This window comes from Leucopleurus acutus (assembly GCF_964270905.1).
Source record: "Leucopleurus acutus genome assembly, chromosome: 1".
In the NCBI taxonomy this organism is placed as follows: Eukaryota; Metazoa; Chordata; class Mammalia; order Artiodactyla; family Delphinidae; genus Leucopleurus; species Leucopleurus acutus.
This window is the reverse complement of record NC_139142.1, coordinates 32170989-32198818: the sequence shown is the minus strand read 5'-3', so window position 1 is coordinate 32198818 and position 27830 is coordinate 32170989. Positions and strand designations below refer to the sequence as shown.

The following is a 27830-nucleotide window of genomic DNA, read 5'->3' as shown; positions in this document are numbered from 1 at the left end:
ATGTTCACGTCCAAATCCAACTCGGTGTCGCCCTCGCCGTCTCTGGAGCAGGCTGACTCGGACGCGCTGGACATCAGCACCAAAGTGCAGCTCTATGGTGTGCTGTGGAAGCGGCCCTTCGGGAGGCCGTCGGCCAAGTGGTCCCGACGGTGAGTGCCCCTGCCGCGCCCGGTGAGGACCTCCGGGGGAGGGAGCCAGGGCCGAAGGACCCCCTACCAAACCCTTCATTACCGTCCTACCTCTGCCTTCCTTTGTGACCTTGGCCTCGCCCCATTTCACTCTACGCTGGCTCCTCCTGGAAGATGTGGATCCTAGCCTGGGCTGGGTCATCTCTGCCCGAGGCTGGTCGAGCTGGGGTGGGACCGCTGAGTTCTCTGCAGAATGGATTTAAGTCGGGTTGGGGAGAGTGGGTGTGGGCTGAAGAGATAGTGGCCGTGGTAGGAGCCCAGCTGGGTCAGATTGGGCCATACTCTGCTGCGGAGGAGGAAGCCCTGTCTCCAGCCAAAGATAGCCTCCTGGGGGCCCCACTGGGTTCCATCATCTTCACAACTCCCCTGCTCCAGGCTTCTAGAAGTGCACTTAAGGTGGGACATGGGTGTCCTACATCCCACCCCCCACTTCCGCCTACCCCCAACTGGTACATACACTGAGAGAGCTTCTGAAAGGCACCGCCAGGAGAAGGCCCTAGAAGGCTCTGTGCCCACCCCTGGAGGAGTGATGCTAGGAGCCCCTCCAACTGTCCCTTGAAATGCATATATTTCAAGGGAGATGGGGCAGAGACTGAGGAAAGTGGGGGAAAGGATGGACTGGTCCTGTTAGAAGGATGGATCCCTTGGAAGGAGTGGTTGGGAAGGTCAGAGCAGCCTGGGTCTTTCAGCATCAGCTTCCTGGTCCCAACTCAGAGGCCACACTCCCCAGACATCAGTAGCTACTTTCCACTCATAAATGAGCCTGGAAGGTATTGGAGGAAGGGGGAGTTCACAGCCCTGAATTTGCAGGAAGCTCCCAATGCTAGTTTCAGGAGCAATGGGACACCTTCTGGACAAGCCCATCTCAGTTCTGAGGTTTTCTATGGAATGGCCTAGTGAACTCAGACCCTGATTGGCCCCTCCCTGGAGGCATGATCCTGCCCAGGAAACTAGGATTGTGTCTAGATGCCCTTTCCCAACCCACACTATGAGTCTGCCCCTGAGCAGGGGGGGCTTCATATGTTCCCAGGAACACAGTTTACGGAGACATGGTAGTGGTTGGTTCTGATGTTCTGTTTTGATGAATAATGTAATATGTCTGCAAGACCACAGAACAAACGGAGCTGTAGATGGTGTTTCACATTTTACATACCTGGTTTCGCATACTTTTGTTAGTTCTGCTGGATTTCACTCTAGGGTTTAATGGGATGTAGGCTCCTTGAGTTCCTCCAAAGTTCAGCTTATCTCTGATCCCCTGAATGGAGGCCTGGGGCAGCATGGAGTGCATCTTGTGAGGGGTTTCCAGGGCTGTGCTTTCTGAGCTGCAGTTCCCGAGCGCCAGGAGCAAGCTTGTCTCTACCAGGGCGCCCGAGTGGTGGTGGGAAGGCTGCTTATAACTTTAAGAACCATTAGCAGAGTGGCCCGTCACCACTTCTACCTCAGCTGCTCCAGGCAGCCCACACTCCTCCACTGGGTCTGGCTGCTGTCCTTGGTATTACCTCCGGACATCCAAGATGTCTCTTTCCAGGCATTTTCACCTGATTGCATCCCTAGTAAATGCTAGGGGTCTGCAACCCTCAGGTGTGGGGACCTGGCCCCCTGCAGCTACAGTTGATTCCAGGGCTGGGAGGTGTTGGGGACAAAAGCTCCAGCTAAAAGCACAGTGATGGAGCCAAGGGGGCCTTGGAGAGCTGTAGTGCCCCCACCCCAAGGAGCTCCACCAGTAACCCCTACAGCCACTCAGAAACCGTCCAATCCAAGTCAGAGCAGCGTACATGCCCTGCAAAGTCAAGCCCTTCAGCCCCCTCCCAAGGAGACTGTCACTTCTGTTCCCTTCCTTTGGGGGAATTCTGGAGTTGCCACTGTGAAAAGACTCCCCCTGCCCACTCTAGGCCTCTGTCCACGTTCACAGTTCTGGGAACACACCAGACACACACACACACACACACACACACACACACACACACACGATTTAGCCTTGGATCAGCAACAGCCAGCCAGAGAGGGTCTGGGATGCGGGAGGCATGATGCTAAGCGTAGCTCCCTTTCAACGCCCAGCAGGGGCCCCTGGGTCCCAGTTCCCCATCTGCGAAGTGCAGTCTGTGGACTCCAGCTAATTAGCAGCTGCAGGAAGGCCTGGGAAGGGGCCGCTCAGGCCCGCCACTGCAGAGCCTTGCCATTAGGGCGATCGATGCCCTGGGAGGGGGACAGCTAAGAGGAGGGGCCCTGGAAAGGCTCCCAAGCCACATAAATAACAAACGGGCAGGATGGCGGCGGCTGTGGCCAGCTGGGTTCTGTAAAACCTCTTCCGCTCAGGGTGTGTTTCGGGGCTGTGCCTCCAGCTCCTGGTGCCCCAGCAGCCCTGCCCTTCCCGGGGCGGGAAGGTGCCTTTGAGCTGAAGGGTCAGCTTTTTTTCCATGAACAACGAAAAGAGAAAGAAATCAAAAACATTCCTTAGCAGAGATAAGAGGATCTGGAAGAGGTGTCTAGAGGGCAAGGTGGCTGACTCTGTCCTCCCCCTAACCTGTGAGCAGTGGAGATGCGGGTGCTCAGAGACAAGGAGGAAGGGAGTAGAGCATCTCTGCCTTGGCTGGTGTCAGCCCCGTGGTAGGGCTGGTCCAGCAGACAGGCCAGCTCTCTCTCAGGGCTTCATACTTTCCCCGGCATTCCAGTCCCTCTCCCAAATCCCTCCCAACACCTCCCAAGGCCGGAGCCCCTGATGAGGCGGGCCCAGCCCATTCCTTCCTGCAGCAGGAGCGTCCACACTCCCGTCCCTCCTCCCCCAGCCCCCCAGGTGTAAGGTGACTAGTGGGCCCTGAGCCTAGCCCAGCAGCAGCTCACTCTTGGGGAACATCGGTGGGTCCTGCCTCAGGGAGCTGAGACTCACGGTGTCCACGGAGTGCCGGGGAAACCATGGAGACGGTGGCCTGATTTCCCAAATCTCAGGCCACAACCTGCGCAGGTGTGGAGAGGTGATCTGTGCAGTTAGTGGTCATCATACCAAAAAGACTCGGGGAGACTTTCTTCACACAGAGATTTGGGTCCGGGAGTTTCATCTTTGGCTCTGAGCGCCGCTTCCTAAAGGTGACACTGCGGTACTGAGCTGTCCCAAAGGGCTGAGGGGAAGAGCTAGCATATCACCTCCATGCACTAGGCTCTGCCTCACGCTAGTGACACTGGGATTTGGTCTCACTTTCTGGCTCATGTAGCGTTTCTCACAGCTGACTGGGAGGTGTCCCCCCAGCACAGCTGCAGCATTTCTGCTTGTTCTGTCCCAGCTGGAGGGTGCCCGCAGGCCCCTCTTTTTCTAATCAACTTGTGTTCTCCAAACTTCTTTTAGAAGGACAGCATTTGGTGGTAGGCAGTGGCTAGGTGGCAGTGCAGGGATCTCCCCAGATCCCTCTGTCCATCGCACCCTGTCCCTTCTGAGGTGGTGGTATCGAGGTTACACGGAGTCCTTAGCTTAAGGAGATGGGTACGCTCTCCGGATCGCAGCACAGCTGTAAGATGAAATTAACACCCATTATTTCAGGCTTCACTGCGGTCCTGTGCTGATTCGCCTGCACCGAAGTTAAAGGAGTTGGTTGTGCCGACAAGACACACTTCTTCCTCTCCCCGCCCTCCCAGGGAGCTGGCCGTGGAGGCTGTTGATGGCCTGTTTGAAAATGGGGGCCAGAACCCTTTCAGGCAATTCAACTTCCGTATGTCCAAGACTTGGAAATATAAAGCCGTTTCTTTTGAGAGCAGCTGTGGCCGTTGGTGGCAGGTGAACCCATGCTTAGAGGCAGGACCTCTGAGTTCCAGTCCCAGCTCTGCCGGTGACCTGCCGCATGACTCAGGCCGAGGCATGGCTGTGTCACATCTCACTGGCTGGCAGTGTCTCATCCACAGAATGGAAACGGATCAAACTGTGGCTTTTAAACTCTGTTCCATGGTGATCCTACAAGTGCCTCGACTCCACCACAGGGGGGCGGGGAGAGAAGGCGGGGCTCCAAGGCCCCTCCCATTTCACCCAGTGCCTTTGCATGGTTATCTGCTTGACCTAGTAAGCTCGTCTTCACTGTGTTGTTTGAAGAATCCTCACATGTTTTGGAGCCCCTTGGACTTGATGATCTCTTCCTAAACCCTAACGTGTCATCACCCATGTATCAATACGTCACAGGCAGGATTCCTCCTGTCCTGTCATCTCAGACCTAGAGCCAGGCAAATGGCAGAGGCCAGGATGAGCACCCCCTGAGCATACAAGGCCACCCGGAAAGAATGAAAAGGGACACGCACTGAGGGCTGTGTCATTTCTACCTTCCTTCTGTCACTTCTGAAAGGGACACTTCTGATAAGCTGTCCTTCCCTGGCTCTAGGGTTTACCTGGCTTCAAACCCCACACCCCCGTTCTCAGTGCCTGAGGGGCTCAGGGATGGGGGAGCCTGTGTGCTGGTTCTGTGCTGGACGTTTGTGCCCAGGGAAGGAGGGGCAGCCAGGCTGCGCATCCCGCCTACCCGTGAAACGTAACCCATGGGCAGCTCGCACGTCCGCTGGGCTCCGGCTGCCCTCTTGAGAGTGAGACGTCTGGCCCAAGGTCTCATCCCACAGGAAGACTTGAGGAAGTGTAAAGCCTGCGCAGGGTTTCTGCTGATCCCCGAGGGGCTCTAAGCTCTTGTTTCCTTGTTTTTGGATGAATTGGCTGCCCAGGGTAGATGCTTCTGGTTGCACTAGCAGATACGGACCCCGGCTCGTTCCTCCGTCTTCGCGCCCACCCCACCCCCGCCACACAGATTCACCAGCCTCCACACAAGGTCTTTGGGGGTCTAGTAGACTGTGCTGAGGGGAAGGTTTGGCAAAGAGCAGGGTGGAGGAGGCATTTAAATCCCAGAGGTGCAAGCACCTAGTTGAGGGTCAGCTCCCTAGTTTCTCGAGCTTTCCAGGCACCACATCTCACTAGCATCAGAGCTGGGATTGTTCACTGCTATCTCTTGACCCTGTAGGACCGGGGCTCGTGCAACTTCCCTGCATCCTCTCTCCTCTGCATTCTCCCATCACCCCTCCTCCCCACCGCCCTCCAGGATTTCCCCCAACTCCAAGTTTCTCTCACTCTGTGATGCAAAGCCCTTTCCAGCCCGTACGCCCACACTTGGCTTTTGCATCTCCAAACATTAAGGAGCTCGGGCAGAGTAGATGGGCCTTTCTTTGCCAGGACCCACCCAGCCTAGAAGGTACCTGTGGGTCTAAGTAACATTTTTTCCCTCACTTCCAGCTGGATCGACTGTGAAGCCTATGTTAGCTCTCAAGCTCTGCTTGAGCCCTTGTCAACCTTCAGAGCACTGAGGAGGGGAGTAAAGGTGGAGGCATAGCTTAGGAAGGTTCCCTAGTTCAGCTTGGATTGCACCTGTGTCCACCCTGTCACCTAAGCTAGGGCCTGGCCCTCATGTCATCCCAGACTCTGCTCTCCCCACTCTTGTCTATTCAACAAGCCCTGCTGATTCTTATCAGCAATAACCAATAACTCTGTTATAACCAATAACTCTAATCTGCGCCTTTGCCGGGGTGTGGAGCCCTCAAAGCCACCGTCACCATGTCTACAACTGCAATTTGACCTCACAAGTGCCCTGTTTGAAACCCACTGGCAGCTCCCTTCATCTGCAAGAAGCAGCCCCACCTTCTCACAAGGACCACACGCCCCACCCTGGTCTGGTCCCCACTTGTCTCTTTGACCTTGACTCACCCCCTACTCTCCCTCCTCCCACACCACTGCCCACCCTTTCGGCACCTACCTGCCAGTAATGCCAGACATATTCCGATAACCTCGAACACACTATTCGTTGCATGTGCTGTTGCTTCTGTCTGGAATGCATCTCCCCTTTCGTCTTCCTCTCAGTTTCCTAGATACTCCTACTCATTCCTCCAAACCCGCTCAGTTGTCACCTCCTCTCACTTGCCACTCCCTTGGCTGGACACCCAAACCATTTGTTGCTCACTGGTCTGTACTCTTCCGGTGTCTCACACAAACTTACCACGCCACAGGGTACCCTGGTGCTTTGTAATGATCCCAGCTCCCCACTTACCAGCTGTGTAAGCTGGGGCATGTTACTTAACCTCTCTGTTCTCCACTTACCTCATCTAGCTCACGTGAGGAATGAGTAGTTAACAAACATTCTGATGTTACTAAAACAGTGCCTGGCACAAACGAGGAGCTTGATAAGCATTGAGTAGTTCTCAAATTATTGATTTATACAACTCTCGCTCCTGCATTTGCTCCCTGAGGGCAGGAAATCATCAAGCCCCAGGGCCCAGGCTGTACCAGGGGATTCATTCATGCTGTCTGACCTGAGCCGGCCAGGAGCTTACAGTCACTTCGCAGAGAGAAGCTCTAAGAAGGCAAACAGCGATGCCAGGTCTGAAGCCATGAGGAGAGACAAGTGCAGCGATGAGGGGCAGGCATCAGAGAGCACAGCACTCGAGAACCTGAGCTCTGTCAGCATGTGACGCAACCAGGTTTGTTTGCCCGACGCACAGCAAGCCAAGCACTGAGCCACCCAGGTTTACAGCAGAGGGAAGTTTTATTCACAAGGCAGCCAAGTGAGGAGACGGGAGAATAAATCTCAAATCCGTCTCCCAGAAGGCGAGGAGCTTGGGGTATTTATGGTATAAACAAACAGGGTGGTCTGAGGCGTGGGGAGAGGTGATTGGCGGGAAGGAGGTGAGGAAAGAGGTGTTCTGCGCAGGCGTATCTGAGTTACAGTCTTCTTCATGGGACCCGTGTGCAAATTCCAGGTGAGTTTGGTATGAACCGTGGGGGCGGGGGGGGGGGGTGAATTTGGGGCTGTGACGTCAAAAGGTCACCTATGGGGCAAGCAAGTCTATTCTGTGCAGACTGGGATCTGCCGGGTTGGGTCCCTCCGGTTTCAGCAGGTTTTGTTGTGTTACAAGCAGAGGGGTTTTAAAGAAGCCGTTCCCTTATCTGCAGTTCTGTAAGACAAGCTCGAGAGTTTCTGTGAGTCACCAGTTTCTGTTATGGGTTTTGAACCCTATGGGGCACAGTTTCAGTCCTCCCCTATCTTTTGATCCAATTCCTCAGTCTTGAGGGAAGAGGCCTACTTTCTGCTGTTAAGGGGCGAAGGCCTGCAGAGGATTTGAGCAATGGAATTGTTTTGCCTTTCATTGCAAACATGGGACCAAGGCTCTGGGTCTGGGTCTTTTCTTTTTTTTTTTTTGGCGGGGGGTGGGGTGGTGGTCTGGGTCTTTATGTTGATTGGTCATCGTATGGATTAGAACTTGGGGCTTAAGCGTGCGTGGCAGAGGGCAAGTACAGAGTTTTAGCAAGAAGGAGTATAGGTCCTAGCAAGCACATAAAAAATGACTGTTTAAGTAAATCCCTCAATTATCGACCTTGTTCCTGATGGGATCCATAAGAAGATATTTCCCAAGAGATCGATCCAGGCTCTCGTGATGACCCTTGTTGGAGCCACGTTGTCTAATGTTCTCTCAGTAGGTTTTAACTTCCAATGTGGTATTAATATACACATAACAGGAGCTACCGGCCACTCCACATATACCCCTGTCTCTGCTGCAAACCTCGGCCTCTCAGCATTTGGCTTGCTGCGCGTCAGGCAAACGAACCTGGTTCAGTAACAGGCAGACAGAGCTGAGTTCCCAGTTTGCCCTTTGCTAGTTGCTGAATCTTTCTGTGCCTCAGTTTCCTCACCAGTGAAATAGAAAAACAAACACCCCCATCTCTTAGAATTGTTATGAGAGATTTAAATGAGATAATGTCAATAAAACACTTAGAAAAATGAGTGTCTTGGTACCTCATAAATGCTCCTTAGTCTAGAGGTGAAAATACTTAAATTCTTTAAAACCAGAGAGAAGAGGCAGCCAGGGTAGACACTGACCCCCCAGACACAGACTCACGCACACTCTCTGGGCTTCCCCACAGCACAGGGGGCTGGACAGGGAGGCCCTGAGGGCTAGGGCTGGAGGCAAAGCTTCGCCCAGGACTGAAGTTGGCCTGGATAGAAGGGTGGGCCTTGGACAGGAGGGAGGGGCAAATGCAGGAAAGTGCTGTGTGTTTGGAGGATGGCGAGCTGGCCAGCTGGGCTGGAGCCAAGAGCTCCCGCCAGGAGGAGCTTTTGTGAGCACAAATGGGAAAGGAGGTCAGGGGAGGCTGCGGCAGACATTGAACCTAATAATAATAAATAAAATAGTAGTAATAAAAGTAAACACTTAAGGAATATTTACCATGTGTCTCACAATGTTCGAAGTCTTTATGGGAACAAGCTCATTTCATTATCCCGACAGCCCTAAGAGATGTACGTACCATTATTATCCTCAAGTTACTCTGGGGGACCTGAGACCTAGAGAGATCAGGGGACTTGCCCTGGTCACACTGCTGGTAAGTGGCAGAGCTCTGACCCTTGGCTACCCCAGCCTTAACACCTACTGCCTTTGGCCCAGCTGTTTCCTGCCCAGGTGCTGGCATGAAGACCAGAGTAGCTCCCAAGACAGTGTGGTGTGGGTGTAGAAGCAGGGGCTGTTGTCTTTGGGTTCCAGTCCCAGCTCCACCTCTGCCCTGGCTGTGTGACCTTGCATGTGTTACTTCACCTCTAAGCCTCAGTTTCCTCATCTGTAAAATGGGAACAAAAAGCCCTACCTTCCAGGATTGTTACATGGATCCAATACTGACACGTACGTTCTGCATGGAAGCCAGTACATGAGAACAGCTAAGTAATCAGTGACTATCTCCGGCCCTTACTCAGCCAGCCCAACTCTGCAAGGCCCAGAAGGAGGCGGCCCCTGGCTTGCAGTCAGAATGAGAGGCCTGGGAGTAAGGGGACTTCGGAGAAAGGGGCAGGAAGAGGAAGTGGCCTTCTGTGCAGGGGCACTCAGGCCCTGGGCCCCCACCTGCTGAGGTGAAGCCTGAGTCATCAGCTGGAGCAGTGGGCAGGCACTGAGGCGGAGTTATAAGCAAAGCCAGCCCTTTGGGTCCTCGAAGTGTCCTTGCCAAATATGCCCTTTCTTGGGCCATCCTCTTCCTTGCCAGCCAGGGAGTCACCCTCCTCCTCCAGGTCCGTGCCGGCTCCCCTCCCTGTGACCCTCACCCCTACCCAAACCAAACCGACAGCAGCTGCAACAGGGCCAGTCTTGGCACGCATGGCGCATGGGCCCTTCACAGCCCCTGCAGCCATGGGGGCCCTGAGGCCTGCTGAAGTCTGGCTGGCGTGGAACAAAGGCTACCCTGGACATCCGTCTTCCCCTGCCTCTCTGTGCCCTCCTTCAGAGGGCAAGGGGAGGAGGGCCGTGACATCTGGGGACACATCCTGCGTGGCAGACAAGTGCGGAGGACTTTATGGGCCTTTATCCGCCGGATCCTTTCTTGCGCCTCTTGTGGCCACTAATGGATCCCTGCGCCTCCCCCCTCCCCGACACTCCCCGCCAACAATCTGTTCTCAGCCCAGCAGCCAGGCTGAACCTTTTGCAGTGTGAGTCAGATCATGTCACCCCTCTCAGAACCCTCAGTGGCCGTCCCTCTTAGAGGAAAAACCAGCCTCTAACAACTAGCAGTCTGACTTTCAGCGGGTTGTGTCACCTTTCTGCTTCATTTCTGCCCATAGAAACGCAGACACCTGCCTCATAGGATAATAGTGATTATTAAATGAATTAGCAGAGGTAACTGCTTGGAATAGGGCATGGCTTGGGATAAGTGCTAAGTGAACATTAGCTTTATCATTAATGTTATTACAGTAGCCAACAGGCTCTTACACAATCTGCTTTCTACCTGGCTCCCTCTGCTGCAGCCATGCTGCAGCCTCAGTTCCTTCCAGAGCCAGGCACACTTCCGACCCCAGGGCCTTTGCACCTGCAGTTCCTCTGCCTGGAACACTAACCTCTCCGCAAATATTACCTTCAGGCTCTTCCTGGCCATTCCGTTTAATATCAAAACCTCCCCGACTCACCCCTCACCCCATAACTTACCCTGTTTTATTTTCCTCCATAGCATTTATCGACGTCTAGTACATGGCATTTCTTTCTTACTTATTTACCATCTGCCTTCCCACTACACACACTCATTCAAGTATAAGCTCTATGGGGACAGATATTTGCATGTCTCTTGTCGACAACTCTATCCCCAACACCCAGAACATTGCCTGGCGTAGGTGGGAGTGCAGCGATTCTTTGCTGAATCAATGATTGTATCTTCATATCAGCCCCAAGAAACAGATATCTGCGCCCTCATTTTATAGAGGAGCTTTTTTTTTTTTTTTTTTATAGAGGAGCTTTGAAGGAAAGACTCAGTGAGGCTGGGAGCTTGCTTGAGGCTGTGGCTTGAGGGATGGAGATAGTTTGCCTCCAGAGCCCCGTTCTCTCCCTGCCCGTGTGTCTAGAGACCTTCTACCTGCCACCCACATCCACCCCTGACACAGTGCTTTGCTCTGAGTGAGGAGGGTGCTCCAGAAGTATCAGGAAGGCACGAAGGTATTTATCTTAGTTCAGGCAAATACCACAGACTGAGTAAACAGTCGAACTGTTAAACCCTTCTGCTAAACAACAGAAATTTATTTTCTCACTGTTCTTGGAGGCTGGAAGTCTGAGATCAGGTGCTGACATAGGCAGGTTCTGGTAAGGACCCTCTTCCTGGCTTGCAGACGGCTGCCTTCTCATTTTGTTCTCAAGTGGCAGAGTGGGAGAGCAAATGCTTCCTCCTGGAAGGCCACAGTCATGTTGGATTATGGCCCTACTTCTTGACCTCATTTAACCTTAATTACCGCCCAGAGACCCTATCTCCAGATACAGTCACATTGGGGGTTAGGGCTTCAACATATGAATCTGGGGGAACACAGTTCAGTCCACAGCAGTATTTCAGAAGCCATTGAAAAGGGAGGAGAAGGGTCCCCAGCAGGTGGCTGCCTCCTGTTTTCCTGTAGGTAATGGGACCTTGGGAATGCGTCACTCAGCCCTGTCCTGGGTCTTCTGTGAATTGGCAGAGTGATGATCACAATCTCACTTGATCCTCGCAATAACCAGACGAGGTCGGTATTATCAGCCTCATCCTACAGGTGAATACACGATGCTCAGAGAGGTGAGCTTATTGCCCAAGGCCCCGCAGCTGAGAAGCGGCAGGTCTGTGTTCTTAACTACTCTGAATTGCCCTTGCAACTCTCTGGGGACATCTCTCTCATCCCACAGGACTGAGGGACCATGGCCCGCCCTCTAGGAGCCCAGTGTCCCCTCCAGACAAGATGAGCACACAGGGTGTGGCTATGGAGCTAAGTGCCAAGCTCATGGCCAGTCAGCAAGTGCGGGAGGAACTCCGACGGCAGTGTGGGCTGGGCTGGTCACCAAGGGTGAGGCAGGTTCAACCAGTGGGCACTCCTGCGAGAGCTGCACAATCTCCTTCGCAGGATCACACAAAACATAGTAAGGCAGTAGGCAGTGAGCTCGGTGTTCGCCTCGAGCAGAGAGGCTGAGGGGCAGAAGTGGTGGGAAGGCCAAGAAGGTGGGCAGGGGTCAGGTGCTGGGGGTCCCAGGAGGTGCCTGCGGTTCCGCAGAGGGTGGTATTCGTGTGTTCTTCCTCCACTGAGGGAAGAGTTGGCATTAGCAGGATGTCACCTCTGAGGTCCACAGCTCCCCTCAGTATCTGGCTGGGCAGAGAGGGTCGGTGCAAATAAAGAACGTGGTTGGGGTGAGGCACACAGCAGAGGACAGAGCTGAGCTCCTTTCCTAGGGGAGGTGAGACGGTAGCTGTCAGCCATGCCAGCGACCCTCCCGCTGTAGCCGCGGCCTCAGGAAGGGTCCCAGGGCTGGTAGCACCTTCAGAGATTCGCCAGCAACTTTTCAAGCCCCTCCCAAGAGGGTGTGTCCAACCAGTGATGTGCTGATAAATATTTAACAACTGGCTGTCTTGGGAGGGGGGTGGGGCGCAGCACTGCTTTGGAACATTTGATGATTTTCATGATGTAAATACTCACAGTATGACTGATAGCAGCTACCAGTACGGTGTCGCTGAACACAGAGCTGGGGAGACTCATGCTGTTGGCTGTCATGAGCCCATCTGAGCGCTGTTTCTGGCTCCCCCAAGTCCCATGGCTCCAACAGTGACATTAGCAGGGGCCCTAGGAGGAAGGAGCCAGCCACTCTAGTGTCCCAGAGCCTCGGGGCTCTCAGTTCCAATTGGATCTTCCCCTGGAGGGCACCTCGTGTCTTATCCTAGTCAGCTCCAAGCGCGAGGTCTGTGAGAGTCCCTAGGCCATGCTCCAGCTGTGGGCATCAGTCAGAAAGCACCAAGGGCCCAGAGATCCTAAGTTAGACCCACATCCCAGAAGGAGGCTGTGGAGCAGCTGAGCCCAGAGGCAATGCGGGTGTCACGTGTAGGCGGCAGGCCTGGCCTCACCAGCCTGGTACCCACACCCCATTTGACTGCCAGTCTTCAGGACCACTTGTCAAAAGACCCACCTCGGGATCCTGTGTCTTCTTGCCCTCCTCCTGCCTCTCCTGGGGTAGACCCTAAGGGACCAAGGTGATGGCTCACGGGGCTGAAGGTACCTGAGGGGAAGGACCACAGATACCCCCTGTGTGGCGGCTCAGGGGCTGGAGGAGCCGGTTGTGGAAGCCACTGAAGGCCTCTTGTGCCCACTTCCACTGGTGCCAGGGTTGGGCTGCCTGCTGGTGGGTGACTGACCAGCTGAGGCATTTGCCCGGATGTGGCACATGAGTTGGTGAGGATGAGTCTGAGCTGGTGTCCCCAGGGGCTCCCCATGTCAGCGTGGGCCCCTCAAGGTCACTCTTATCGTCCCGAGAAACCTCACCCCTTCTCTCCTGTTGCCCCTCCTTCCCCACCACCTGCTATAGGTTTTTCATCATCAAAGAGAGCTTTCTTCTTTACTACTCTGAGAGTGAAAAAAAGAGCTTTGAAACCAACAAATACTTCAATATACATCCTAAGGTGAGGGGGCCTCTCCCCAGGGCCACAACGGGGGAGGGCCCAGTGGGGAAAACGGGGGCTGGTATCCTCTGAGGGTAGGGTACCATCTGTTGTCCTGCTCTGGTCAGGGAGTCTGGAAAACAAGTCCTTCTGGGGGCACAAGCCACCCTGGACCCCTCCAGTGCCCCCTCTGGGAAAGTTCTGGTCTGGCTTCCTCTTGGGCCCTGGGCAACACCTGGCTATGGCTGAGGGCTCCCAGAGGCCTTGAGTGACCTGGGCTGGGCGGGGGTGGGGGGCGCCTCTTCTGATTCTTTCTCAGGGTGTCATCCCTCTGGGGGGCTGCCTGGTGGAGGCTAAGGAAGAGCCCAGCATGCCCTACGCCATGAAAATCTCCCACCAGGATTTCCACGTGAGTAAGGCTCTCCCCTTGGCCTGGGCTCAGCAGGGGCAGAGCAGCTTCTCTGGGACCCCAGGCTCCCTAAGGGCAACCCCTCCAGTGGGCTGGCCTGGGAAGAGTGTCAGTGACTTGGGGATGTCGGGTGGGAGAGCAGAACAGGGCCTGCAGAGGCCTGGCCGTGGCCTCCATGGTCCTCAAGGTGGCCTCCTCTCAGACACAACCGTGGCTCCTCTTCCCGGCAGGGGAACATCTTGCTGGCTGCCGAGTCAGAGTTTGAGCAGACCCAGTGGCTGGAGATGCTGCAGGAGTCTGGGAAGGTGTAAGTGTGCACGGGCAGGAGGGGTCAGCCTGAGGGTCCAGAAGGGGAAAGGGTGTGGGCTGTGCCGACCCTGATCTCCCTGCCTCTCTGCTGGGATCCCGGTGGGCACTGAGCATCCTAGGACAGGGCAGGGTGAGGAGGACAGGGCTGTGGGAGCTGGTTATTGTGGGGAGAGGAGACAGACCAGATTTCGAGCATCTTTGGGGGGTCTCCTAAGTGAGCTTTGAGCAAAGTGAGTTTGCTTGTCTAGCGTCACAGGTGGCAGACGTGGGCACCGTTTGTCTCCAGCTCTCAGGACCAAACCCAGCATCGCTAGGAGGATTTGGCTGCCTCCTGACACCCGTCTTATCTCCCCAGGCCCATAATTAACCCTAGCTCAGACCAGAGCTGGTGCTTTGTACATCAGAGTCCAGATCACAGAAACCTCCAGCCCAGCGCTATCCATTTGCACACAAAGCCCTGTCCCAGCCCCTGCCTATTCATGCTGGGTCGTGCTTTTAGTTCCACAAATAATGCTGAGTGCCTGCCCCGTGCCAGGCCTTGTGCCAGGTGGTGGGCATTCAATGGTGTAGAAAGCAGTCCAGGAAGCAATCTCTTCCCTGCTCCCAAAGTTCTGTTGGCCCAGCCCACGGTGGCCCACTTTGCAGCCTGGGCCAGCCTCCGGGGACTGTAACTGATCGATGCTGGTGGCGTGCCCAGAGCCGCGGGTGCCGAGGTGAATGCGAGCTGGGATTCTGGAGGAGAAAGAATGGCGAGTACACACCATGCACGTTCTCTTTCTCCTCCACGCTTCTGTTTTAACGATTTTGTGTTTCTTCCTCTTCTCTCCTGTCCCATCTGCCCTCCCTCCCCAGGACTTGGAAGAATGCCCAGCTGGGAGAAGCCATGATCAAAAGCCTAGAGGCCCAGGGGCTGCAGCTGGCCAAGGAGAAGCAGGAGTATTTAGGTTGGCTGAGGGATGGGCTGGAAACTGAGGCTCCCTGACGGTAGCATTTCAGGGCCGGGGGCTGCAGCCCAGGGCTTGATGCAGGACTGAGAGAGCGTGTCTTGGGTGGGGCTTAGCAGGCTATGAGGAGCCAGAGACTGGCTCGGAGCCTGGAGGGCTCTATGGCGTGATACATGTCCTCTGGGCCAGCGTGACAGGAGGCAGGAGGCAGGTGGTTAGGAGCCTGGCCTCTGGACCCAGCTTTGTCATTTATCCATCAGCTGTGTGTATCTTTAGGCAGCTCAGCCTAAGTTTCAGTTTCCTCATCCTTAAAATGGAGACATTTTTGTTCCTAGCTTTTAGAGGTGGTATGAGGATCAGGTTAAATAAGAAAACGCCTGGAAGCTCTTGTGTCAGGCATGCGGTAAGGGTCCCACTAATGGAATTGACGTTATCCTGCCCAGGGCCCCAAAGGTCTGGACTTGGTCCCAGTTATGACCCCCAGCCCACTTTAAGGTTCTAGGCCCCTGTGTTCCTGACTGGCTGGTAGGCATGCTCTGTTTGAGAAAGAAGGAGGTGAGCCTGGGACGTCGGTCCTTTGCCTGGGACCCTCTCCCCTGCTTAGACAAGTGGGGCCCCAGCACTGGTTCCCTTCTGCCTGCTCCAGACACCCTCTGCCCCCAGGACCTGCCCTGCCTTACTAGCCAGACACCAGCACAGAGGTTAACCCGGGGGTGCAGAGACCCACCTGAGCTTCCAAAGATGAGCTGTCATTGTCTTATGAATGCACGAAGCAGGGACAGTGCCGGGACGGGAGTGTGGCAGCTCAGGCCAGCGTGGAGCGTCCATCCCCGGGAGCTGCCCCACCCCCTCTGGCCTGGGCACGGCAGTGCCGACCTCTTCCTCGGGAGGAGCTGGGGGTGATGGAGGTGATCGCAGGCACTGACCCCTCAGGACTGGATCTGGAGTGAGCTTTTCGTGACAGCGTGTGTCCTTGCTTTGGCAGACAAACTGATGGAAGAGACTGAAGAACTCTGCCTTCAGAGGGAGCAGAGAGAGGTAGGGGCGCATCGAGGCTGCTCCCCGCCGCCTCCCGCTCTGTGGGCCCTTTCACAGCCACAGTGTACTGACTTGTGTTCCTGGCATTAGGGAGTGGTGTAGGGGAGATGGGCACCCAGACAACTCGCTGGGAAATCAGACGGGCAGAGCAGGGAGGCCAATGAGATGACAGTGCTTGGGACTTGCTGTTGCTTCTTGGCAAGAAGTGTATTTCTCCTTGCCAGTCGCGGGGGAGGAAAATAAAAAGGGTGGGTGATCACTTTCTAGAGAAAGAGCCATTCAAAAATTTTATAAGCTGTGTCAGGAGGTAATGAGCTGCTTGTCACTGGTGATATTCACAGGAGACTGCGGTGGCCTTTCTCATCCACAGCGGGGCTTCTGGCACCATAAAGGTGATTGGGTTGGATGATATCAGAGGTTCCTTCATCCTCTAAATGTCAACATACAAGTTCTAAGGAGGCCAAGCATTGGCTGGGGGCAGGCTGTGGCGTGAAGGAGACCCTTGCCTCATTTGAAGACGGGGGCTGCTGAAGTCCATGCCGTTTGGGATCTCCATGCAGCACTGGGCCTTGCCTGTTCTGAGAAATCACGACCACCCCTGAAGGACAGGGTAGGGTAGTGGTTAGCGGTGCTGACTTGAAGTCAGGCTGCCTGTGTCTGGATTGGACCTTCACTGCTTCTGGCTGTGTGACCTTGGGCAAGTTACCTAACCTCTCTGAACATTAATAGTCTCATGTGGAAAATGGGGATAATAATAGAACCCATCTTATCAGGGATGTTTTGAGGATTCAGTGAGGTGTTACATAGAAAGTGCTTAGCACATAGTACATGCTTAATGAACATCTACATTTGTGAGTGTTACGATCATTAATTAGCCCATCCTGCACTTGAACTGCCTGGGCCCCAAGCCCCAGAGTGGCATACCCTGAGGTGCCTGCAGAGGGAGGGCCTGATTTGGTCCACTTCTCTTTGCCTGGTGCCTGTTTCTTGTCTCTCCCAGGCAAGTCCAGGGCTGGGCCCATCAGCCTGGGCTCAGTGCCTGCCTCTCTGACTTGACTCTTGCAAACTCCCCACCCTTTCCAACCACCGTCACTGGGCTCAGAAACGGGCCCGACAGTCAAGAAGCATCATGGCCCTGTAGCACCCCAAACACTCCCGGGGCCTGGCAGAGCACCTGGCCCAGGATGGGTGCATGATAAATGTTGTGGCATGACTTGATGAATGAATATTTTTGATTCTTATAATTTTACATGACATCTTGATTTTAATCCAGTAGGACAATCCACCCTCATTTTTCTTCTTCCAAAAATGTATCAGATATTCTTGCCCTATTTTTCTTCCAGCTGGACTTCAGTATCATTTTGTCAATTACAAAACAAACAAACGAACAAAAAACCCAAACCCAGACAAACAGAAAAGAAAACCTATTGAGGATTTGTATTAGGGCTGCACGGATCTGAGGATTGGCATCATGACGGCATTGAGCCTTCTCCCCCCAGCAGCGTGTGGGCTGCTGGGTCCACGCTGTCATCTGGGCTCTTCCCACATTAGGAGTTTGGCATTTTCTTCATACAGTTCTGCACATTTTGAAAAGTGAGACTTCTGGTGGGTTGTCAGCAACTTAAAAGCAGGTAATTTAGGAAGCCAGGGGATGGGATGGAGTGACAGACACAGCCGCTGGCAGAGAGAGACAGACTTATCCATCAGAGAGACTAAATCTGGGACAGCAGTCAGCCCGAGGAAAATTTAGACACTCTATCTAGGTCTTTAGCCAGGAAATGAGGCCAGCAGAGACCCACTGCTCACAGACATTGCTTAAAGCCATAGCACGCTGAAGGAAGGAGACCTGCCAGCTGTGAACGTCCTGGGTTTTGGGTACAAAATGTGAACAAGACTCACTCGGGTCCAGCTTGGGTCCACCTTGGTGAAGGCTGCTCTGGGCTGGCAGGAGGGAGAGGATGTGCTCAGGTTCTCATTCCGGTGTCAGCTGTGTGCTCTAGGTTGGGAATAGAGCTCACGGAGTCATTCTGTCAAGGGTTTTCCTTCCTTAACTTGTTCATCTATATTATGGATCCACCTGCCCCCTTCACCTTTCCCATCTCCACTGCAGGTCACAGAGGTGGTCTGGGAGTACCTTGCTTGGGCCACTTAGAAAGGCATTTGGTACAATGGCCCAGTGAGAAGCTGAAGATTCTCTGGTCTCCAAGAGGCAGTCTGGTTTAAAAGGAGACTCAGGGTCTGGTACCAGTCTATCACTGACTGTGTGACCTTGGACAGATCTGGCTCTGTGATGCTCCAGTAAGAGCGATGGCTGTGCCTGACTAGCTCCCAGGTTGCTGAGGGGCTCAGTGAAATAGAAGCCAGGGAGTGCTTTGTGGACCGGTAAGGCCTGTGCAGATACGCGCTGTGTGATGGTGCAGCTCTGACATCCTCCACTTGGCAGAAAGGGCAGGGAACTCTTGGGGTACGGGCTGAGAGTTCAAAGGGAACCATCCTGGGCTCTTCTGCCCTGGGGTCAGAAGACAATGCCGTTCCTTGGGTGCATGTCCCTCAGTTGTCCCTGGCTCCCTTATCATCACTCTTATCCCCTGGAGGAGGGCAGCCTGCCTACCTTCCCTTTTCTGGTTGAACTGTGAGAGCTCAGCCTTGCATGTGGGCAGGCACATGGGAAATCAGAAATGCCCAGGGCCAAGTCAGGCAGGGTTCCTGCCATGCGGGGTGCTCCCAGTCAGAACTCAGACTCTTGGAGCTGGAAAGGACGGCCCCTTTCAAGGTGAGGCTCTCTGCCGACCTCCCTGGTGGATACTGATCCTGATTCTGGCATGGGTAGCTTACTACCTCCGGAGGTATCCTTTGCATTATTGCTCCACTATTTGGAAGCTCTTCCTTCCGTGGAGCTGGAATTTGCCGTCTAGTGCTTTCTTTCCAACCTCATACTTTGGCAACTTAAGTCAGGTGCAAGAGTCAGAAGCAAAAAAAAAAAAGCAAAAAAAAAAAAAAGTCAGAAGCACAAGCATGATGTGGTGGAGAAAGCCTTCAGCTGCAGGGGGTCTTAGCTGACCCCAGTCATGGCAGCGGTGCCGCAAACACTCATGCCGCCTTGGGCCGCGTGAACAGAAAGTTCTGGCTGCTTCAGCTTTACAGGTTGTGTGTTCCGCTCCCATCAGCATTCTTAGGCTCTACCTGGACATCAGCTTCATTTAAGAATCACCCAGATGAAATGGAAGGTGGAAAGGAAGGGAGCAACCAGGAAGGAGATTTTCTTTCTCTTTCCTCTTTAATATAGAACTTTAACCCCTAATGGTAGAAATCGTGCTCTTTGTAGAAAATTTGGAAAACATGAAGAAGAAAACATATTTTATCCTTAACCCCACAACTGATCGGTAATTACTGTCAACTTTTTTTTTTAATTTATTTTATTTATTTAGTTTTGGCTGTGTTGGGTCTTCATTGCTGCGCATGGGCTTTCTCTAGTTGCGTCGAGCGGGGGCTGCTCTGCGTTGCGGTGCACGGGCTTCTCACTGTGGTGGCTTCTCTTGTTGCGGAGCATGGGCTCTAGGCCCACAGGCTTCAGTAGTTGTGGCTTGCGGGCTCCAGAGTGCAGGCTCAGTAGTTGTGGCTCGCAGGCTCTAGAGCGCAGGCTCAGTAGTTGTGGCTCACGGGCTCTAGAGCGCAGGCTCAGTAGTTGTGGCGCACAGGCTTTGTTGCTCCACAGCATGTGGGATCTTCCTAGACCAGGGCTCGAACCTGTGTCCCCTGCATTGACAGGAGGATTCCTAACCACTGCACCACCAGGGAAGCCCCTACTGTCAACTTTTTGGTGTTTTTCCTTGGTCTTTTTTCCTATATAATATTCTTATATATATCTTAAACATAATAGGATCACATCAGATATTCAGTTTTATGGCCTTTTTCATGATACCTTTCATTTTACCTTCATTAACACTGTACCTTCAGCAGTCTTCCATGTCATTGAACGTTCTTTGAAAACATTAGTTTTAGTGACTCTAGGGTCACTAATCGGACTCTTCCCTTTCCTTTGGGTTTTATTCCTTCTCTGATTCTCCTCAAAGCCAAGGGCAACTTCTCCCTACAGGCAGCCCCACCCCCTGGTGGGGTTTCCATTCCTTGAGAACAAAGCCCCTGGGTGAAGAATGAGGGCGTAATTTGGAGCTAGAAGATGAGAGAGAAAGTGGATCTAGAAATAATATCCTCCCACAGCGTAAAATGTGGAAGAACAAAACAGTTGTCACAAAATGCTTCTAACCACCCTTGGCTTGAAGTGCACCCCTCAATACCACCTGCCACTGAACCCCTGGGGGGCACCTGCTTGCTGGGAAAACACTTGAGCTCGCCGGCAATCCTGAAGGGACTGGTCTGGTTCCCCGGGCCAGCTTGTCCTGGGCTTTCTGGCTATACTGTTCCCTTGGGGGTGAGTCCAGGGGAGGCTGCAGCCACCTGTGCTCATTGTTTCCCAGATGCCTTGAGGAAAAGGGCTTTACTCTCTGACTTTGGGATTGGGAATAGCTTTCCTTTGCGGCTTCTAACAGGTGCCACGCCAGGGATCTTTAATGGAAATCTACACACACACACACACACACACACACACACACACACACACACACACACACACGTTTCCCTCCAGGGCTTGGGGGCCAGCCAACACGCCTTAGGGTGCGAGTGACTGGAGTTGCCCAGTGGAGCAGACATCTAGAATTATCATCACATCCTGTCGCAGGAGATAATGTTGGGATCCTTTCTAAACCCTAGCTCAGCATGCTAAGTGTGTTCTTGTTTTGTTTCATTTTTTATTCATTTATTTTTGAAATTTTTATTTTAGTATGGTTGATTTACAATGTTGTGTTAGTTTCAGGTGTACAGCAAAGTGATTCATTTCTATACACACACACACGTATGTATATATACTCTAAGTGTGTTTTAAGTGAGCCCAGTTCATCACAGATCTCGGTTTCATTGAGACTGTGTGTCACTGAATGGGACCAGGGCTCCTCAGGGCTTAATTCCAGGTCTGGTGCAGACTGCGCTGAACCGCAGAGGGTCCCCTGGGTTAGAGCGGGGCTTGCTGGCCTCAGGAGCCCTTTGCTGCCTGTGACGCTTTTCTTCCTCTCTGATTCTCTTCAGGAGCTTGAGCGCCTGAACCAGGTGCTGGAGGCCGAGAAGCAGCAGTTTGAGGAGGTGGTACAGGAGCTGAAGATGGAACAGGAGCAGATCAAGAGGTGGTGGTGGGGCTTCCCTGGTGGCGCAGTGGTTGAGAGTCCGCCTGCCGATGCAGGGGACACGGGTTCGTGCCCCGGACCGGGAACATCCCGCATGCCGCGGAGCGGCTGGGCCCGTGAGCCATGGCCGCTGAGCCTGCGCGTCCGGAGCCTGTGCTCCGCAACGGGAGAGGCCACAGCAGTGAGAGGCCCGCGTACCGCAAAAAAAAAAATAAGAGGTGGTGGTGGTGCCTGGGGGAATGGGGCGGGGGCAAGGTGCACCCAGGCTAGGACACGTAGGACCCATGTTTCCCGTTAGGCTGGAGAGGCCTCCCCCCAGGAGATCCTCACTGCTTGATGACTTGGTTTAGTTCTGTCCGCCCAATGCTCCGGGCCTTGGAGTGTGCCCAGAAAAAGCTGCAGACCCCACACCGATGAGCCACTTCTGCACCCTGGAGCATGACGCATGGGCAGGTGCAATCAGAAATCCCCATGAGCAACGACCCCCTCCTGCCTCGGGCAAACCTCCCTTACCTGGGGCAGACAGGTCAGGCTGGTCTGGAGGTGCCCTTGGCCAAAATCCTCAACATTCCCTGTCTTTCCTGCACAGTCTCTTCACATTCTGGCTAATGATGTCTGTCCCTTGGGATCTTTAGTCTGTGTATGGTTTGCAAACCCAGTTGCATATTATAATCATCTAAGAAGATTAGAATCTGCTGAAGTTAGGACCCAGACATCTATACAGTAAGTCCCCTACACATGAACGAGTTCCGTTCCAAGAGCTTGTTCCTAAGTCCAATTTGTAAGTCCAGCAGATTTAGCCTAGGTACCCAACTGACCCAATCGGCTGTATGGTACTGTACTGTAATAGGTTTATAATACTTTTCACACAAATAATACATATAAAACAAACACAGAAAATAAAGACAACTTTTTCGATCTTACAGCATAGTACCTTGAAAAGTACAGTAGTACAGTATAACTGGCATACAGGGGCTGGCATCGAGTGAACAGGCAAGAAGAGTTACTGACTCGAGGAGGGAGGGGAGGTGGGAGATGGTAGAGCTGAAGGACTGTCAGCAACAGGAGGTGGAAGGCAAGCTGCCATTTCACTCACGCCTGATGCTGATGGCACAGGTTCTGGTTCCTTGCTGGATTCAATTCTATCCAGCCTCTTGAAAAAACGATCCAGTGACGTGTGGGTAGTAGCTCTTTCCTGGGCTTGAGATAAAGATACTGCACTCTGTACTCTATACAGTACTGTACAGTAAAGCACACAAAAGCACAAGCATTTGTAGAGGATGCACGCACGTGACAATGTACGCCAGACACGTGAACTAGCTTACGTGATTGGACATGCGAATGCATGTTCACATCTTTGAAAGTTTGCAACTTGAAGGTTCGTATGTAGGGGACTTACTGTACTTTAAAAAGTTCTCCAGGTCGTTACTTTTTCTTTTCCTTTTTTTTTTTTTTTTCTGCGTTGGTTATTCATTGCTGCTCGCGGGCTTTCTCTAGTTGTGGCGAGCGGAGGCAACTCTCCATTGCGGTGCACGGGCTTCTCATTGCGGTGGCTTCTCTTGTTGAGGAGCACGGGCTTAGGTGCTCCACGGCATGTGGGGTCTTCCCGGACCGGGGATCAAACCCGTGTCCCCTGCACGGGCGCATTCTTAACCACTGCGCCACGAGGGAAGTCCCTCCAGGTCATTCTGTGTAGCCTATCCATGAACTTGGAGACAACTGCTCTGGTTACTGTTAATGGTGCTGGCTGTTGTCACCATCACCATCATTATCATCCCCAGCACCATCATCACTACTGATTATCAGTGATAGCCCAGAAAGAGTGTTCTTGAAACAGCGTTATAAAAGAAAGTCATTAGACATGTGTTTTGGGGAGGGAGAAGCTCAGAGACTCTCATCAACTCATGGCCAAGCACCTGCTCACTTCCAGAATCGTGCCAGACCCTGGAATGGAAGATAAACCCTCTCTCCCTTGAGGCTCTGGTTGGGAAAACCAGACTCACACCCAGGAAACATCAACAATGTTTACAATGATGTACAAACAGGTGCTCAAGGGCACAGCACACCCCCCTGTTTTATAGGAATTAAGATATATGTGTGATCCCTGTGGGTTTCAACAGAGGTTAGATTGTGCTGGGCCTTGAAGGGTGGTAGGAGTTGGAAAATGGGTGGGAGAAGGAAAAGGCATCACAAGCAGGAGGAAGGGAAACCAGGTGTAAAGGCCCAAGGGGACCCAGGCTTGTTAAGACAGCAGCAAGGAGTTTGTCACCCCAGAGAAGGGCCTCAGCCATGTCCCATGTCAGAGTGAGCAGACTGTAGCAAGGGCTGTCCAGGGAAGACAGGGTGAGGCTATTGTTTCTCCAGTGCTCCTCTCTGCCCTTGGGGTGGCCCTGGATTTATTCTGACAGATTCATGTACACCTGGAGCAAGTGACTTCAGCCCCACTTGTCCGGGATCTCCTCCGTTCAGCCCTGGGCTCCTACAGCTGCTGGCAGCACCCAGCCATGTGAGGGGCTGGCCTTCCAAAGAGCCCTCTGAGCTGTAGAGGGAAGCCGCATAGACTTCTGTGAAGCAGAAGCCACGAAGGGGCCTGGGGGGGGTGGGCACTGCCATACCCAGCCCTCTGTCCCTGCAGGGAGCTAGAACTGACTGCAAGATGCCTCAAGGGTGTGGAGCAAGAGAAAAAGGAGCTGAGGCGCCTCACAGAGTCCTTGCAGCAGATGCTGGAGGTGAGGGGCCACTGGCGGGCTGGCTGCCTGGAGGGAGCCATGGTCAGTTGGGCCACGTGATACAGTTTTTTCCAGCAGTGTTGCCCCAGAGAGTTATCTGCAAGGGAAACGGGGCACGAAGGGGAGCTGATCTAAAGGGTTTCTTCTCTGTGGACCATTGGGAACTCCAGCTGACACTTGAGGGCAAATTCAAGTTTGCCCTGGCCATGACTGTGGCCTTAGGAAATCCACCTTCTTTAGTGCTTATATATATATTTTATTTATTTATTTATTTATTTATTTTTTGCGGTACGCGGGCCTCTCACTGTTGTGGCCTCTCCCGTTGTGGAGCACAGGCTCTGGATGCGCAGGCTCAGCGGCCATGGCTCACGGGCCCAGCCGCTCCGCCGCATGTGGGATCTTCCCGGACCGGGGAACGAACCCACGTCCCCTGCATCGGCAGGCGGACTCTCAACCACTGCACCACCAGGGAAGCCCCAGTGCTTATATTTTTATACTCGATGGAGGATCGATTAGGGTGGGCTGCACGGCCACCCACCACTTCCTTCTTGCGGCTCATTCACTGAGCTGTTCCCCGGTGAAATTGAGCATGAGGGAAAATCCACTGCCAGATCACCTCCACTTGATACGGAAACAGCGAGGGAGGAGGAGGAGGGCGCATGTGCCAAGGACAAGGTGCCAACTCTTTAGCAGGGCGTCCAGGTGCACACTCTGGCCCCAGCCTCTGCTACCCTCCTGTCCCCTCTCCCTCTGCTGCCCCTCCACACGCGGCACAATGACATCCCCACATCCGGTTTAAACCACTGAACACAAGTGCCCCGAGGAAGCCGTGACCTCCATCCTCCACACCTTTGCCCACACTGCTCCTTCTCCCCAGAACGTGCTCTCACCTCTTCTCTGCCTAGAGAACACTTTCACCCTTCTAAAGCTCAGCTCAAATATCACTGTAGTCAAGGTTCCCTGACTCTTCGAAGGAGGAATTTGCTCTGAGCTCTGGGTCCCCCTGGCACTTTGTACATCTGTTAATGCACTTGACACATGAGGTTGTGTTTTCCAAACAGTGAGCTTCACTAGGTTGCATCTTAAGTTCTCTCCAAGCCCAGCACCTCGAGTGAGCCTGGCATGTCGTGGGAGATCCGTGATGGTTACCAGATTCATGAACTGCCTTGCGGATCGCAAGGTTTCTATTCCCCCTTGACTGACTGCGGCTTTGTGGTGCCTTTATTTGTTTATCTTTCCCTGTCTTACCACAGGAAGTCGTTCTTATGGGTAGTTTCAACTCCAGAATTTCTTAGTAGTGCAAGATCCCAGTCTGATAAGTGGGGAGAATGTCTAAGTCTGCTCGTGGACTGGTTCCTGTTGGGTGTTCTTCACACAAGCCCAGCACACTCCCTCACTTGTTCCTGGAGGAACAAGGACCCCAGAAACTCACGATGCCCTTGAGCCTTTGGTCCCCGTTGTAGTAGGTGCCCCGTCCGCGTCCACTGCCACGAGCTGGGCTCCTTCCTGACTTCCTCGGTGGAGGAGTAGCCTTGCCTCAGTGCGAGGAAGGAGATCCTCGCTGGCCTTTTACCTCAGGGAAGAATGAAGACATTTCAGGTGTCCCTCAGAGGACTGAGCGAGGAGAGCCTCACTTCCCGGAATTGAAATCCAGGTGAGGGCAGCCATGGCGGAGAACCTGACTTAGGCTCTTTCTCTTCTTCGCCTCCCTCCACGCCAGGAACTCTCCATAGAGAAGAAGAAAACCCTGGAAATGCTGGAGGAGAATGAAAACCAGCTGCAGACACTGGCCAATCAGAGCGAGGAGCCCCCTCCCAGTGGGGGTCTCCATAGCAACCTGAGGCAGATAGAGGAGAAGATGCAGCAGCTCTTGGAGGAGAAGCTCCTGGCGGAGAAGCGGTGAGGGAGCCCTGAACCCCTGAGTCCACAGAGGAGACTCTCCGTGAACTGGACACCTGGGCTCTTGGGTTCTAGTTGTCCTCGATCAAATGGGTCACTCACTTCCTTTTGGCTAGGACTCAGTTTCCCCACCAGACAAATGGGAAGCAATCCTTCACTATCCTAGACAGACTTGATAATTGTCTCTTGCAATGGTGTGACCCAGACAGACAGTCATTAGGCCTGTCTAACAGAGCTTTGTGACAGGCTGGGCAGGTCCTCTCAGCCCCATTTTACAGGTGAGGAAACTGAGCCTTGGAGGGGTTGGAGGACCTCTCCGAGCTCACAGAACTAGCGAGATGTGGACCCAGGACTCCCCTCACTGGCCACATTACCCCCATCACCACCTGGGAGACAGGACCCAGCCAGTTCTGGGGCTCACGAAGCAGGGTCTCAGGTTTCTCCAGCCAGGTCCCTACGAGGGGCCGCCCTCCCACTAGAAGCCCCATTGGTGAGTGGGCCCTGAGTGAACACCTCTCCCCGGGGCAGGATGAAGGAGAACGAGGAACGCTCGCGGGCCCTGGAGGAGGAGCGGGAGTTCTATTCCAGCCAATCCCAGGCGCTGCAGAACTCGCTGCAGGAGCTGACGGCGGAGAAGCAGCAGGCAGAGCGGGAGCTCAAGGTGCTGGGCCACTGGGAGCACGTGGTGCTCGGGGCCCTCCCCTCACATGGAGGCTTACTTCCCTCACGTGGAGACACTTCCCTCACATCTCTCCCCTCACCGGGCGACTTCCTGAATGAGCCCCGCTAATCTGACCAGCCAGGTGCAGGCAGTGCAGCCACCACGAGGGGAAGCCCCGAGCCTGACCTGCGGCGGGGCATCATTGGAGACACCTGTCCCGTGCAGGGGCTGAGTCCCGGCCATCGGGTGGAGGGCGTAAGACAAGAAGCAGGATGTGGTAATTTCCATCCCAGTCCGGAGGCGAGAAAGCCCGCTGAGCCACGGGTGATCAGGGAAGGCCTCCAAGGGATGGTAGCTGCCCCGCCAGGACCCATTTCCCTCTCCTCGCCTCTCCCCTCAGGCTGAGGTGAAGGTCCGCGTGGAACTGGAGAGGCGTCTGCGGGAGGCAGAGGGGGCCTTGCGGAGCCTGGAACAAGGGCTCAACTCCAAGGTGCGGAACAAGCAGAAGGAGGAGAGGATGCGGGCTGACGTGAGCCACCTGAAGAGTAAGCCCTGCCCCCGCCGCCGGCCCAGCCCTCGAGCTCTGCCCAGCCGTCCAGGCCCTGCGGAGCCCGGCCTTGGGCCGGAGCGCCACTCGGGGGCCTGGTGTGCACTAGGTGACCCATAGGTGTTGATGGGCATCTCCTGGGCGTGGCTGCCTTTGGTTCTTGGATCCGGGGTGGGGGGAAAGCCTGAAGTTCTGCCCCCTTTGGCAGGTGACTTAGGTCTTCAAAGGGATGGGGGTCAGCGTATTTCCCTCTCCACCCCACCAGGATCCTGGGGAGGGGAGGGGCGGGCAGGAGGGGAGGGTGCAGTGGAACTGCGGCCGCAGGGTTCTTTGAAGAGTGCATCCGGAATGCGGAGCTGGAGGCCAAGATGCCGGTCATCATGAAGAACTCTGTGTACATCCACAAGGCGGCCACTCGCCGCATCAAGAGCTGCCGCTTCCACCGGCGCCGGTCCAGCACCTCCTGGAATGACGGTGGGTGTGGCTGTCCCCCCCCCACCCCCACCCCACCCCCGCCCCGGGCCCTGGCGGGTGGGACGGTCGGGGCTGTCGGTGACTAGGCAGGAAGAGGGCAGGGCGGGGAGGGAGAGGGGCTGGCCCAGCCCCGAGTGTGGCCCGAGCCCGGCTCCCCCAACCTTGGGCTTCTCCCGGGGTCATGGGAGCCCATGGGCCGGGAGGGGCTGGAGGATGGGGTGCGAGGGAGCGGGGCTGGGGTTGGGGACAGGGCTGTGCCCCAGTGGAGGCAGGGCTGTTCACGGCCGGCCCGTGGGGCCTCCGTATCCCCAGTGAAGCCGTCCCAGTCCTTCATGACCTCCCAGCTGGAAGCCAACAACATGCAGGAGCTGAAGGAGGTGGCCAAGCGGCTCAGCCGGGACCAGCGCTTCCGCGAATCCATCTACCACATCATGGCGACCCAGCCTGGAGCCCCCTCTGCGCTTCCCCCGGTGGGAAAGTGA

At 54.4% G+C, this 27830-nt stretch overlaps 1 protein-coding gene across 1 annotated transcript; it reads left to right on the top strand.

Moving 5' to 3' along the window:
• PLEKHD1 (pleckstrin homology and coiled-coil domain containing D1) lies at nt 1-27830 on the top strand (the record flags this gene model as incomplete). Its single annotated transcript, XM_082833243.1, has 13 exons — nt 1-149; nt 13029-13122; nt 13421-13510; nt 13741-13817; nt 14672-14763; nt 15749-15801; nt 20944-21038; nt 23674-23767; nt 25488-25666; nt 26195-26327; nt 26728-26872; nt 27199-27348; nt 27661-27830. 13 exons carry the CDS (start codon nt 1-3, stop codon nt 27828-27830), a joined length of 1521 nt encoding a protein of 506 aa, XP_082689369.1.